This window comes from Ahaetulla prasina, chromosome 1 (genome assembly GCF_028640845.1).
Source record: "Ahaetulla prasina isolate Xishuangbanna chromosome 1, ASM2864084v1, whole genome shotgun sequence".
In the NCBI taxonomy this organism is placed as follows: domain Eukaryota; kingdom Metazoa; phylum Chordata; class Lepidosauria; order Squamata; family Colubridae; genus Ahaetulla; species Ahaetulla prasina.
The window spans coordinates 259851689-259864666 of record NC_080539.1 but is presented as its reverse complement, the minus strand read 5'-3'; the positions used below and the strand labels follow the sequence as shown (position 1 = coordinate 259864666).

Below are 12978 nucleotides of genomic sequence, written 5' to 3'. Positions count from 1 at the left end.
TTTCTGTATACTGTGACATCAAATAATCTTACCTATTTGTTCTTGTTTTTCTTTTCCTTGTAGCCTTTCACAGTCATGAATATTCGCAACCAAAGCCAAAATCCAGAAAAGCAGCCACATGACCTGAGCATTGATATTTTCAGCCATACTTTGTACTGGACCTGTGAAGCTACAAATACAATCAATGTCCACAAACTTAATGGGGAGCAGATTGGAGTTGTCTTACGGGGAGATCATGACAAGCCCAGGGCCATAGTCGTAAATGCAGAACGAGGGTGAGAATACTCTAAAGTTCTAAGAAGTTATATTGCATTGAAAGTTGAAAAGTGTTCCATGGAGGTTGCCCATGCTACTTGATAGGATATAGACATTTATTTTGCTTGTTATCTTGGGATACTTTATGCCAATTTCATAGGGCTGCCTGACAGTTTCTTACTGCTAGGCCACCAAGGCTGTTCTAACCTCCTTTAACTTAATAAACCAAAAGCTACCTAACAATTCTCTGGGATTAATTAAGCTCTTGTCTCTGAAAATAATGCAATTATTTTTATTGTTGAAACTTTTGAATGAATAATAGGAAATTTTTTTTGATAACTTATCCATCCACAGAAAGGATTTTTATAATCTTGAGTTCCTAGAGAAATCATAAAACTAAATAAGTAAGAGATAAATGAGGACATCAATTTCATCTCTCCCCACACATCTGCCTCAGAGGATAGTCCTAAGCCTCCAGAGCAGTTGTTATTGGGACTATGATGGGAAGGGGAAGGATGAGATGTCATGACTGCAGGCTTTTAGTCCCAATCCTTTTGGCTTTATTTAATCAACTGTACCATGTCCATCGGGGGAGTTTGGCTTGGGAGTGAGTGGACGTTATATTTCAGATATCCCTTTTCTAGCTATAAATTTATTTATAAGCAAGAAAGATTCCATAAAATTTATTAGAATCTCCCTTCAGTACAAAACACGATCGTAGTTAATCTGCCCTAGAAGCTGAGAAAAAAAGTTCAATCTCAGAAAATAACTTCAGAAAATGGCAGAGAATATAATTATACATGATGTTTGTCTCCCAGATATTAAGAATTCAGTTGTTCTTATATGTTGTCAGATACATGTATTTCACTAATATGCAAGAGCGAGCCCCAAAGATTGAGCGTGCAGCCTTGGATGGAACAGAACGAGAAGTGCTCTTCACCACTGGTCTTCTTCGACCTGTTGCACTAGTGATTGACAATAAGCTTGGGAAGCTCTTTTGGGTGGATGCTGATCTCAAACGGATTGAAAGTTGTGACTTATCAGGTGTGTGGTGCTCTCTTTTTTGCATAAAATGTCCTGAGTGTCCCTTGTTACCCATTCAAACCATTGAACCTTTTGGTGAAATGCGCAAGCTAGTAACCAGTTTAGTATTCTCAGATAATTCTGTAACTGAATGCTGAATGGATTTTTCTCCAAAGTAGGGTTTCTGGGGCTATATTTATTCTCCTGTCTTATTTTCTTTGTAACTTTCCAGCTTTTACTCTTCTCCTTGGTTATAATTAGTTCATTACATTTTTAACTTTTTGCTTCAAATATCATTACAGAATATGAATGTTTTAGATAGTGATAATTATAATCTGCTCTGATTCCAGAAGTCCAACAACAGAAATTATTGTATTACTTTTTTGGACACTTGCTTTTGAAATATATTACCTGGAGTCCTGGTGGAGCCAACCAGTCTATAAATTAAATAAACACACACACACACACACAATATTATACATTAATAGGGCACAATATTATACATTAATAGAAGGACTTTAGAAGCCAGGAATATGAATCTATAATAAAAATTTGGAGTATAGTTTACTAGAAACAAATTTGTATTTTTATGTCAATATAGATTTTAATAATTCTGTTAAAATCATATGTTAAAAACAGAAAAAAGCAAGGATAAGAAGACAACAAAATCAAACCCCTAACAAGGCCCTTTTGGTAAAATGAAAAGAAGAAAGATAACTAGGATAAAAGAGAATTTTAGCATTATTAAGTAGGCAATATGCATCACATATTATGACTCTTCAGAGTGCTACTGTTTGTTTGTTCATTAATTAACATTAAAATTCTTGTGCATTTTCAATAACTGTCAATGGTGTAGTTAATATTTATATCCCATCTTCCCTTTAAGAATTCAGGGTATTGTACAAAGCATTCATTCCCCCCACCTCCCAGCTAATTTACCATTTGAAGCAGATTGAGAAAGAGTTTCTGGCTGAAAGTCACCCAGAGAAAGTAGTGGTTGAATAGAACTCTACCACCTTAGCCACTGCCCCACCCTGGCTCTTTTGCTTTCTTTACTTACCTTCTACTCAGTGGTGGTATTCAAATAATTTTAACAACCAATTCGCCCAGGGTCAGATTGACCATTGTGAGAGGCGTGGCCCATTCCTGTCCTCCAGCTCCACTGCACATGGGGGATGAGCCTCCTGTGATGGCCAACCTGATCCTGGGTGAACCAGTTGTTAAATTTCCACCCTTTGCCAAAAGACTGTTTCCGAGGGTCCTTGTTTGCATGTTGGTCTTGTGGCTGTTTCAGCCTTCTGGACACAAATCCTTTAAGAGATGAGTTTTCCAAGGAATGAGGAGTGGGGGGGGTACCATAGAGACAAGGAGTTGATGCAGGGGTGAAATCCAGCAGGTTTTGAGAGGTTCTGGAGAACCGGTAGTGGAAGTTTTGAGTAGTTCAGCGAATCGGCAAATACCACCTCTGGCTGGCTCCAGAGTGGGGTGGGAATGGAGATTTTGCAATATCCTTCCCCAGGAGTGGGGTGGGGAGGAATCAGGATTTTGCTGCATCCTTCCCCTGGAGTGGGGTGGGGATGGAGATTTTGCAGTATCCTTCCCCTGCCATGCCCACCAAGCCACACCCACAGAACCTGTAGTAGAAAAATTTGGATTTCACCACTGAGTTGATGCTTCTGAGAGCTCACGCAGGAAGGTGAAGAATTGGGGGGAAGTGGAGGGAGGGATTCCCCCTCTCACCATGGAGCTGCGTGCAGGGGCTGTTGGTCAGTCTGCAGGCAAAAGTGAGAGGGGCAAGGAATTAAGTTGGCTGCACGATCAAAGCTGGGCCCAATGCAGGGGAGACTGGGAGGTTAGTTTGGCCAAGCAAATTATTACACCCCCCCCCCACTATCAAAGTGAATCCTGGGTGCTGCGCTGCGATGGAGAAATGGACAGGGGAGTGACTGGCACGAGGGAAGGAGGGGGAGCAGGGAAAAGAAAGAGGGAAAGCAGCCTTTTCCTTCTCTCATGTCGGCTGCTCCGTTTGCCCATTTCTCCATTGCAGTGCAGTGCCCAGGATCCATTTCCATAGCAGGGGGTGGGTAATTCAACAACCAGTTTGTGTGAACCGGTGCAAACCGGCTGAATCCCACTACTGCTTCTACTGTAATTGAACATGAAGAAGTGTATCATATAAGGGGACTTTGCTCTGAAAGTCCCCTCCCCTCTTTCTCAGATTAGAAAATTTAATCACTTCTTCAAATCATGTGAAGCAGCAACCAGGGGGTTGGAGAACAAATGCCCATTTGCTGAAGAATGGCCCTTATGGCAGCAATCTTCTGTCATGAAATGCAAACATTTTTTTTTCTGATATAAAGAAAAAGAAGTCACAACATTGATATTGTTTTCGCTTAAGTTAGTTGTGAACTTCCTCTGCCTCCCCAAGGAAAACTAACCATTATGGAGGAGGCCTCTTTTCAGCTTTTCCCTGAACAGACCGATAAAACTGTCAGATTAATTGTAGCTACCACAATATAAACTCTATCAGGAGTGGATGGGCTGTGAGGATTTTTAACGTAAGAGACAAATAGTACTTGATACCAAACATTACTTGTTATTCCTTTACAAAATCTTTGTAATGATATGTTGGCAGCCCCTTTTCTCTGCCACCCTTCCTTTCCTTAGTGATTGGTAAAAGATTAGACAGAGGCAGCTATCGAAGAAACTGTAGGTTTGGCACTAATGTCAATACACCCACCCACAATGTGGTCAGCACACCCCATACCTGGTAATAATGACTCTATGTTGGATAGAGAAGATGTAAAATTTGTCATTTAGAAACTTGGTGTGAATTGTTGCAATTCTCTATATGTCACGTTTGGCTGTTTTAGCCATTTTTTTCTGTTTTAACACCATCTTATAACTATGTAATCACATAATAGGCTTCTCTCTAAACCATATCAAACTTTATATATTAGATTTAAATAGATTTATATAGTGCCATAAGTATAATTATTGGTATAAAACTGTAGAGTTAAAGTAGCCACATGTGATGTTGGTGTCCATGGGAAACAGCATGTTGAAACTAGGCTTTACGCTCTGTTTGTTTTGCAAGATCTTCTGTAACTTTTCAATAAAATAAATCATTGCAGTTTATATATTAGGAAACAAAGAAGTGACTATGATTACCTTTTTTTGTTCAAAATGAGCTGAGGACCCAGCCAAATAAGGCATATAATACTGAAAATTGAGTTCTTTAGCCTTTCACTTGACAAATGGGAAGAATGTTATTTCATGTGCACTTTTAAATGAATTGAACTACGGTAATTCTTTTCTCTAGCATAATATATGTTAGAATACAGTAGTCATTTTTCTAAATTTTATTATTCACTTCTACTTTGAATGCTGCATGAAATGTGATTATTAAGAGAACTTGCTCATAAAATATTTCTCTTATGAGACATTGATTATAATTTCACCTGAAAACTACTTCTATAGAAGAAACTACATAAGTTAAATATATTCTTCTCTTTCTGGATTAGACGGAACTGGTTGTACTTATTTTCTCATTGGTCCTTTAATGAGGTGTTGCTGTCTGTTTTGGTATTCACTTTGGCTGTTGAGTGTAGAACATTTACAAAAATCAAGATATTAATTTTTGCCAAGCAACCATCTAGTAGCTGTAGTAATTTTCAAAAATCATTATTACTTTTTTTAAAACCTTCCTTTTAAAAAGAAAGAAAGAAAGAAAAAATGTCTGTATTGACAAAAGTTATGTTATACTTTCAGGGGCTAACCGGGTCACATTACAGGATTCCAACATTCTCCAGCCAATGGGTTTGACTGTTCTGGGAAATCATCTCTACTGGATTGATCGGCAGCAGCAGATGATAGAAAGGGTGGAGAAAACCAATGGATACAAGAGGACCAGAATACAAGGTCGAATTGCTCACCTAACTGGTATACATGCCATTGAAGATATTGATATGGAGGAATTCTGTAAGTTTATTATAATATTAAATTCTTAATGTTCTCCAATATCCTGTTACATTACCCTTTTTTATTCTCAGCTTGCTGTTCAGATTCATGAGTCAGTTCTAATAGGAATTTTAAACTCTGAAGGACAATTTTTATTTGAGTCTACTCTAAAAAAGTTTGGCATTGAATACTCTGAGATCTAGGATCAGGTGGGAATTTGAACTTTGAAAAGCTTAATCCAGGTCCTTATCATTATACCACATTGTTCACTTCGTGTACCTTGCAATAAAACAAACCCATATTCACATTGTGAATCTAACAATATATTTCATCTGGCTGAGGCATTCCAATTCACTGTTTTTCAAAAGTGAGTAGAAATCAAGAATTAGCCATGTCTATAGGAAAAACAAATATGTTTCATATGTCAAATGTTAGTAAACCCAACTCCTTTGTTTTACCATTCTTGATTTGATAATGATCACTGCATATAAAATAAAATAGTTTGTATGAATTTCATGGCTGAAGAACAAAGCAGAATATTTATTCCAGAACGTTCCCCTTTTTTTCTTTTTAATTAGAATCAACTGAATGGCAATTCCAAGACTGATTTTGGTTTTGGAAATGAGGAATAGGAATAACAGGAAATGAGTATTCAAGTATGATCCAGCTTTAAAATAGATACAACCACCACTTTCCCTCCTCATTGACTGCTATTTACTTATTTTTGTTTATTAGGGTTAGAATTATTTACCTATTTTTTAAAAGTTACATATAACACAAAATTAGCAAAACTATATTGACTTTCCTCATCAAAAAGACAGAAAAGAAACAAGTCAGAAGAAAGGCTTGTCTATAAACATCTCATAATTGAAATAACTCAAAGGATTTGAACAAATTGCTCAGCAGTTTTCATCCTTGCATCTGAATCCGCCCTAATTCCTAAACTTAGATTAGTCACTGCCATAAAGCATTTTAAATGCTTTATAAATGGTGTTTAAATTTTCTTTGACATTGTTTTATAATAGATTTTTATAAGCTACCATAAGGCTATATGAGTCACCAACATATAAATCCAATAAATAAATGCATACATCTTTCAGTTGTACCCTGTTTACAAAAAGTCTGCATATTTTGCTGCTTGAGATATAGCCAAATAGCAGAGATGCATCTTTAATTGTCAGTGATTGAACTAAAATTGCACTGATGATCCTGTAGATTTCACTCCCCAAAGTGGCAACAATGGGACAGGTCCGGACCATGTGATATAATATTCCAATTTTTTATTTTCCTCTCCAGTTTCAGGGTGATTGCATCCAATAGTTTACTACAGATTCTCTCAGGTCTCCTGTCTACAACTAACAGAATATTCTATTATAGTAACGTCTTTTTAAGAAGGAAATAAATTGACTTAGGAGCTTGGTTGCTTCCTGAAAAGTTTCTACTGTCAAAATGTCAGAGATATCAATGGCAACAGGACTACATAGTCCAAATATACATATATACTCAACTTACTGTTCTCTTTCAGGATAGGTAACATTATGCAAAACCAGGAAAAGAGTAAGAAGTAGTGTGCAATAAAAATTAAAGGCAGGAAGTAAGAGAAAAGAAAAGAAATCTAACTAGATCTAGTTACCCAGCAGTGAGCACTTACCTGCGGAAATTTAATCTAATTTTTCCAATGAATAGCTACTGTGAACATCTTAAAGGATGTTCCTGCCAAAGAGAATTAATATCTCATAACTTTATTTGTAAGTGTAAGGAATTAAACTAGGCAGGCCTTTTAAAACATATATCAACCTTATAGTTGATATAATTCATCTTAAATGAGATTATTTTACCTCATGTATTTTCTGTTGACTGAGATCTAGTGGGATGTTCAAGAACTTTTTAAATTAAAGTTAAACTAAAATTAGAAACCTTTTACTGTGGTTCTGAAGCCACAAACATGCCAACTTTAGCTAAGAGTTCATTGGAGCAAAGTTCTCTAAATTTGGAGATGTATCCAGAGTGGATTGTATTATCTCAGAATTCATGCTTCATCCACGGAAAAAATACATTTAGCAGAAAATCTGCTTTTTGCATGAATGAAGGTATCATTCACAAAAGGAGTGGTTTTCGGAATAGGTTAAGAATAGGAAGACTTTTTTGTTGTTTTCACTCAGCAAAACTTTTCTCTAGAAATCATCTAGATTAATTTGTTAATTTTTTTAAATGGATTAAAAAAAAATATTCCCCTTGCCATCTTCAGCCCTGGGAGAGAATCTTCTGATTTTGTTTGCTTTTGGTAATTGGTAGTCACTTGTCATGATACGAAATCTCCCTACATGCATGGGCTACTGTTTCTAAAGAAATTGGCTGTTTACATGGTAAAACTGATTTCTCATTCCTTCCTTCCTTGTATATTGCCCATAATCATTATGTTACAACAACAAAGTTCTAGGTATCAGAAAATACAATAAGGAAGTTAATCCTTTGTCTTTTAATTATCAAGCAGGTACCTTTTTATAAGAGGCTGTGCACAATTTCCTAGAAGTAAGAAAAATGGCTGTTGAGCACCATATATATATGAAAGGGAGGGAATATGTGTTGGAAAATGTTGACCTTTTCTTGTGTATTACAAGCCAGTGATTGTTCTAATGCCACCATGAGTTTATATACTAAACTCTGATAATTTTCTAAGTTTCACATTAGAATGAACAAGTAGGCAAAAAAATTGTTCTTTTTCCTCATAAAATTCCCCATGCTTGCTGGAAGTTAAGAATGCACCTGTCTTTTGATCTCATTGAGCACAGTTCTAGAAAGGTTACTACTTCAGCTTGTATCCTGTGCAGCTTGAATTTTATGCATAGTTAGAAGTCATACAGTCTTCAGAGAACATAGAAAAGGAATTCATCTTTTCCATAGTTGATTAAACTCATTCTTCATCAAAAAAGACAGGCAACCTATATATCAATTAAATAAATTAAAATAGGTCTCAAAGAGCTGCTCTTTCATGCGTATTGCAAACATTTACTTATTACCATTTGTAAAGTGTATAAAATATATTTATTATATACAAATATATATTAAATTCAAATAAATTCAAATAATAATATACAGGCAGTAAAAATGTCCTCCCTATTCCCCATGTCTAAATGCCACAATTTAAAAGGAAAAGGAGGACAGAGGAAACTAATAGTTTTTAAAGTTATTACTATTATACCAGTTTGAGTGGAAACAGATAGTTCAGAAAGGAGAGGGTGTGAAACTAATTTTAAGTGAATGCCTCAGCTAATCTACCATAATAAGGATGTGCTTGCGGTTCTTTCTTTGTTTCAGTGAGATGGAGTCTGCTTTGTTGCTAAAAATGAAACAAGAAGGGCACAGTTGAACCAATAGTCTAAAAGTGTTGATTGAGAACATCTCTAATCTCCAAAGCAGTGTTTTGGGGTTTTTTTCCTCTTCTCTTTACCATGCCGTATTGCTGCCTTTATATACCCCCTCCCCCACCTGCCCTCCTCCAAGAGTTTAACTGTGATATAACAATTTGGTGCAATAATAAAGTGTCTGTAAGTGTCTGTTTAGAAAAGGAGTTCATACAGAGAGATTCTCTGTGCAATAGTGCCTTTGAACTTCTTCAGAGTGAAGCAAACTATTACAGTAGTCCTCGACTTACAACTACAATGGAGCCCAAAATTTCTTTTGTTAAATAAGACATTTGTTAAGTGACTTTTGCCCCATTTTACGACCTTTTTTGCCACAGTTGTTAAGTGAATCACTGCAGTTGATAAGTTATTAACCCGGTTGTTATGGAATCTGGTTTCCCCAGTGACTTTGCTTGTCAGAAGGTCTCAAAAGGAGATCGCATGACCTGGGACACCGCAACGGTCATAAATATGAATCAGTTCTCATATTTGCGTCTGTATTTTAATCCCATGATTATGGGGAGTCTGCAAAGGTTGTAACTGTGAAAAATGTTCCTAAGTCACTTTTTTCAGTGCTGTTGTAACTTTGAAAGGTCATTAAATGAGCACAACCTGTACTTAAGTAGTAATATATTTAGGAATTTTTCTCCTATTCTATAAACAACTGCTGTCCTCCTTTTTCTCTACATGAAGCAAACCACCCATGTTCCCGAGATAATGGGAAGTGTTCACACCTCTGTATAGCAAAAGGAGATGGAACTCCAAGGTGTTCCTGCCCTGTTCATTTGGTGCTTCTGCAGGACCTCTTAACGTGTGGAGGTAAGTAGCCTTAAGCAAAAGCTTTTCTTGCAAGAAAGATTGGCAAGCATTCAAGCTTTGCAAGGCAAATGTATTTGTACTTCATGGCTCTAGAACAGTTTTCCTCAGCTACTGCCCCCTAGATGTAGCAGACAATGTGAGAATTATTTGAGTTAAGCTCAGAGAGATCTACAGGGCTCCGTTTTGTGGGAAGGCTCCACGTTGCTTGACCGGTTCATGCACTCAATCCCTTGCCATTGGCAGGCAGTATTTGCACCCAAATGAGATTATGAGAGCAACTTAAATTCAGCAGGTAAATTTGACTACCATTTTTACATACATAGTAATCTTTCTGTAACTGTGACAATATATTAACAAGACCTGTATATTATTTGTACTGTAGTGGGGAGGGAGTTTTATAAAAATTATAGTGAGTCTAATGTACACTAACTAAAGCACAGGACTGCAGTGCATTTTGCTGTTTTCATAATTATGCTGTTTCATAACTATGTTGTGATTTTTTATTCATTATCATGAGGAAATGCTGTAAGAAAATCTCACCGTAGTGGTGTCTAATTCAAAATTGTTTCTTAGGCTCTGTATTTCAGTGAAATAAAATAGAAAGTCAATGGAAAAAGATAACAGCAAGGGGCATTTTTATTTGTTTCCCCTTAAAACAAGTATAATCTAAAACTATTCCATCCAAAACAGATTGCATCCAGACCTCATATTAGATTGTCTGCTGAGCAGCAGAACCTCTATTTTGTCTGGACTGAACCCCAGTTTTTTACTCCATATTGAGGACCTGCTCAGAATCACTCAATGAGTTGTAAACTAGAGATGGGTTTTATTAACCAAGTGATCAAATTCAAACCATGAACCCTTGAAGTGATCTCATCAATACATCATGTAGATGTTTAGAAAGGGAGTTCATACAGAGAGATTCTCTGTGCAATAGTGCCTTTGAACTTCTTCAGAGTGAAGCAACTAGTCAAACATTCCAGGAAATGCTGTGATTGGAGTACTAAATACCGCTGAAAATGGCCCTGTTTGTAAATAACGTCTACCCTCAGTGTTTCTTTTACCTGTTTTCCTTCCTTTCTCATTTTCCTTTGAGGATTTAAATAAAATAATCTACACAAGGCTATCTTTATTATTCCTCGGTTTCATTCAAAATTGGGGATAACAAAACTACAGAAAAGAAGATTTTATAAAAGTATGCAGTGCCCCAATAATCATTTGAAACATGCATAATATGCACAAAAAGATCCACACAGAAATAGTCTGCAGATTCGGGGTTATGTGAACTCCTTTACTGCAGATAATGAGATCTAGCCTGTATTTCCTAACTGAATAAAGGAATCACAGGTAACTAAGGGAACCTGTTTGTAAGCTGCCCAGAGGCTTCTAGACAAGATGAGTGTCACATAAATCGAATACAAATATACATACAGATACAGATACATATAAACACATACATACACGCACATGTCTGTGAGTTGTATTTAATGATTTCTCTGTGAAGAATACTGTAAATAGATATTTAAAATCTCCGTAGCTCAAAAGTTCCCGGCACCCTCAAAAGATCTCACGGCACCCCTTAGTGCCGCGGCACACTGGTTGGGAACCACTGCCTTAATAGATTATAATTTCCTTACAAAGCTTACAAAGCTAATTCCATATAACATTAAGCCATAAGTCACTGCTTGGAACTTAGTTTCTGAGTTTATATTTAATATTCCAAAAGTAAGGCTTCCATGTATTTTTCAAAAATCCTGAAAATTGTTACTTTGGGTGGATAAACAATTGGGTGGATAAACAAATAGCATAGTCGTGCTGTTATAATTACATACAAATGGAATTATGTAGAATAGATATCTTGCGACTCAGCATTAAGAACTATGGTGCTATGTTTTTAGCTGAGTTTCCCCTATTTCAGTGTATGTATACTGTCCAAATTTGTCCATTTTATTCCAATATATCCTTTCTTTGCTTTTATGGAAGAAAACATTTTTCAAAATATTTATAGCTATATTTTCTGTGAAAATAAACATCCCCTGTCATCAGGAAGGCTTTTTTTTCCTCCCATCTTTGCAGCTTAAAACTTCCCTTCTCAAGTTTATTTTGAAAATACTTCTTTCTCTTAAATGACACATTTGCTGTACTATGAGCTCTCCGGGGAACTCTTATAAACAGTTTCTGTCTCGCAACCACAACATGCTCTGTGGTATTGGAGTTTTACATCCTATTCTATGGAGAAAGAAGGTCAGTTTATTGGCTCATGTTTCTCCATTTGTGAGAGATTCCTCATGACAAATGCATTCTTCTTATTGTATGCTCAGTCTCACATTTACACACCATTCCTAATACAATAATTTTATATTTATCCTTGTATTTTCTCCTAGCATCTTAATTTGAAATCTTCAGTATCTCAGATTTGTCAGCTATCATAGATATACTTATATATTCTCTCTGCAGTCACTCTATTCAGGGCCGAAGTACTGAGCCTGATATTTTATGGTGGACGAGGGGTGAAATACTACCCGTCTGCACTGGTTCAGGCAAACCAGTAGTAATAAAAGCTACCGGTTCAGGCGAACCAGTAGTAAAAAAAATGCTACCGATTCATCCAGACTGGTATTTCCGACAATCAGCTGTGCTGCGTGATTTATATTCATTAGAAAGCAGGAAGTCCTGCTTTCTAGCGAATCTAAATAGCGCGGCATAGCTGTTCCCCCTCCCTCGCTGTTCTACTTACCTTCTTAAGCCTCCTTTTTCTGCGTGAAGGGTGCATTTGGCATGCACTGTGTATGCACATGCGCACCGCATGTGTTTGGTGAGCACTGCGGTTGCGTGCACAGGGTGCGTTTGGCATGCATTGTGATTGTGCGTGCGCAACATACGTTTGGTGTGCACCATACTTACGCACAGCGAACCAGTGGCAAACTTCAGAGGATTTCCCCACTGTGGTAGACAAATTAAAAATGGGGGTGTGTGTGAGAATTTATTGTGACTTTTTTAAAGAATAATGATCCAAGTGACTCACTGCATTCAATAAAGCAGTTAATCCTTGTGTACAAGTGTAATTTTTCATGGGGGAAAATGCATTGTCTCAGATCTGGTTTACCTATTGTGGATTTTCAACTCCTTAAAAATCAAGGGATCTAAGAAGGCCTTATAAAAAGATCAAACAACGTCCTGGATTTAGGCATATAGAAGCACAAGAGCAGAAATTCTCACCATTGTGATACCAGCCTTTGGAAAAGATCTTTTTTCAAGAGGTATAGAAGGGAAATAGAGTAAACTCTTTCAAGATTTCTGTGTGGAAAAATGTAGCTCAAATCAGCATTACATGTTTCATTCAATTCTCCATTCAAGGTGCTCTGAATTAATATCACCTCTTTGAAAGTGGTGAAATTAAATTCTTCTAGATGTCACATAGAACATTTTTTTTCTTATTAGCTGATAAATCCTTAGAAAAAAGGCACAAAATTTTGTTCAGTGATGATTGTTTTAAGGAAACTTTGGATTTAAATAA

At 36.6% G+C, this 12978-nt stretch overlaps 1 protein-coding gene across 1 annotated transcript in view; it reads left to right on the top strand.

Annotated features, from left to right (window-relative positions):
• Positions 1 to 12978, top strand: part of LRP5 (LDL receptor related protein 5) — a 134046-nt gene that overhangs the window by 108708 nt on the left and 12360 nt on the right. Inside the window, exons 14-17 of the mRNA XM_058156563.1 lie at positions 64 to 275; positions 1109 to 1299; positions 5050 to 5259; positions 9336 to 9461. Of these exons, the coding sequence (XP_058012546.1) occupies positions 64 to 275; positions 1109 to 1299; positions 5050 to 5259; positions 9336 to 9461 (739 nt within the window). The remainder of the gene's footprint in view (positions 1 to 63; positions 276 to 1108; positions 1300 to 5049; positions 5260 to 9335; positions 9462 to 12978) is intronic.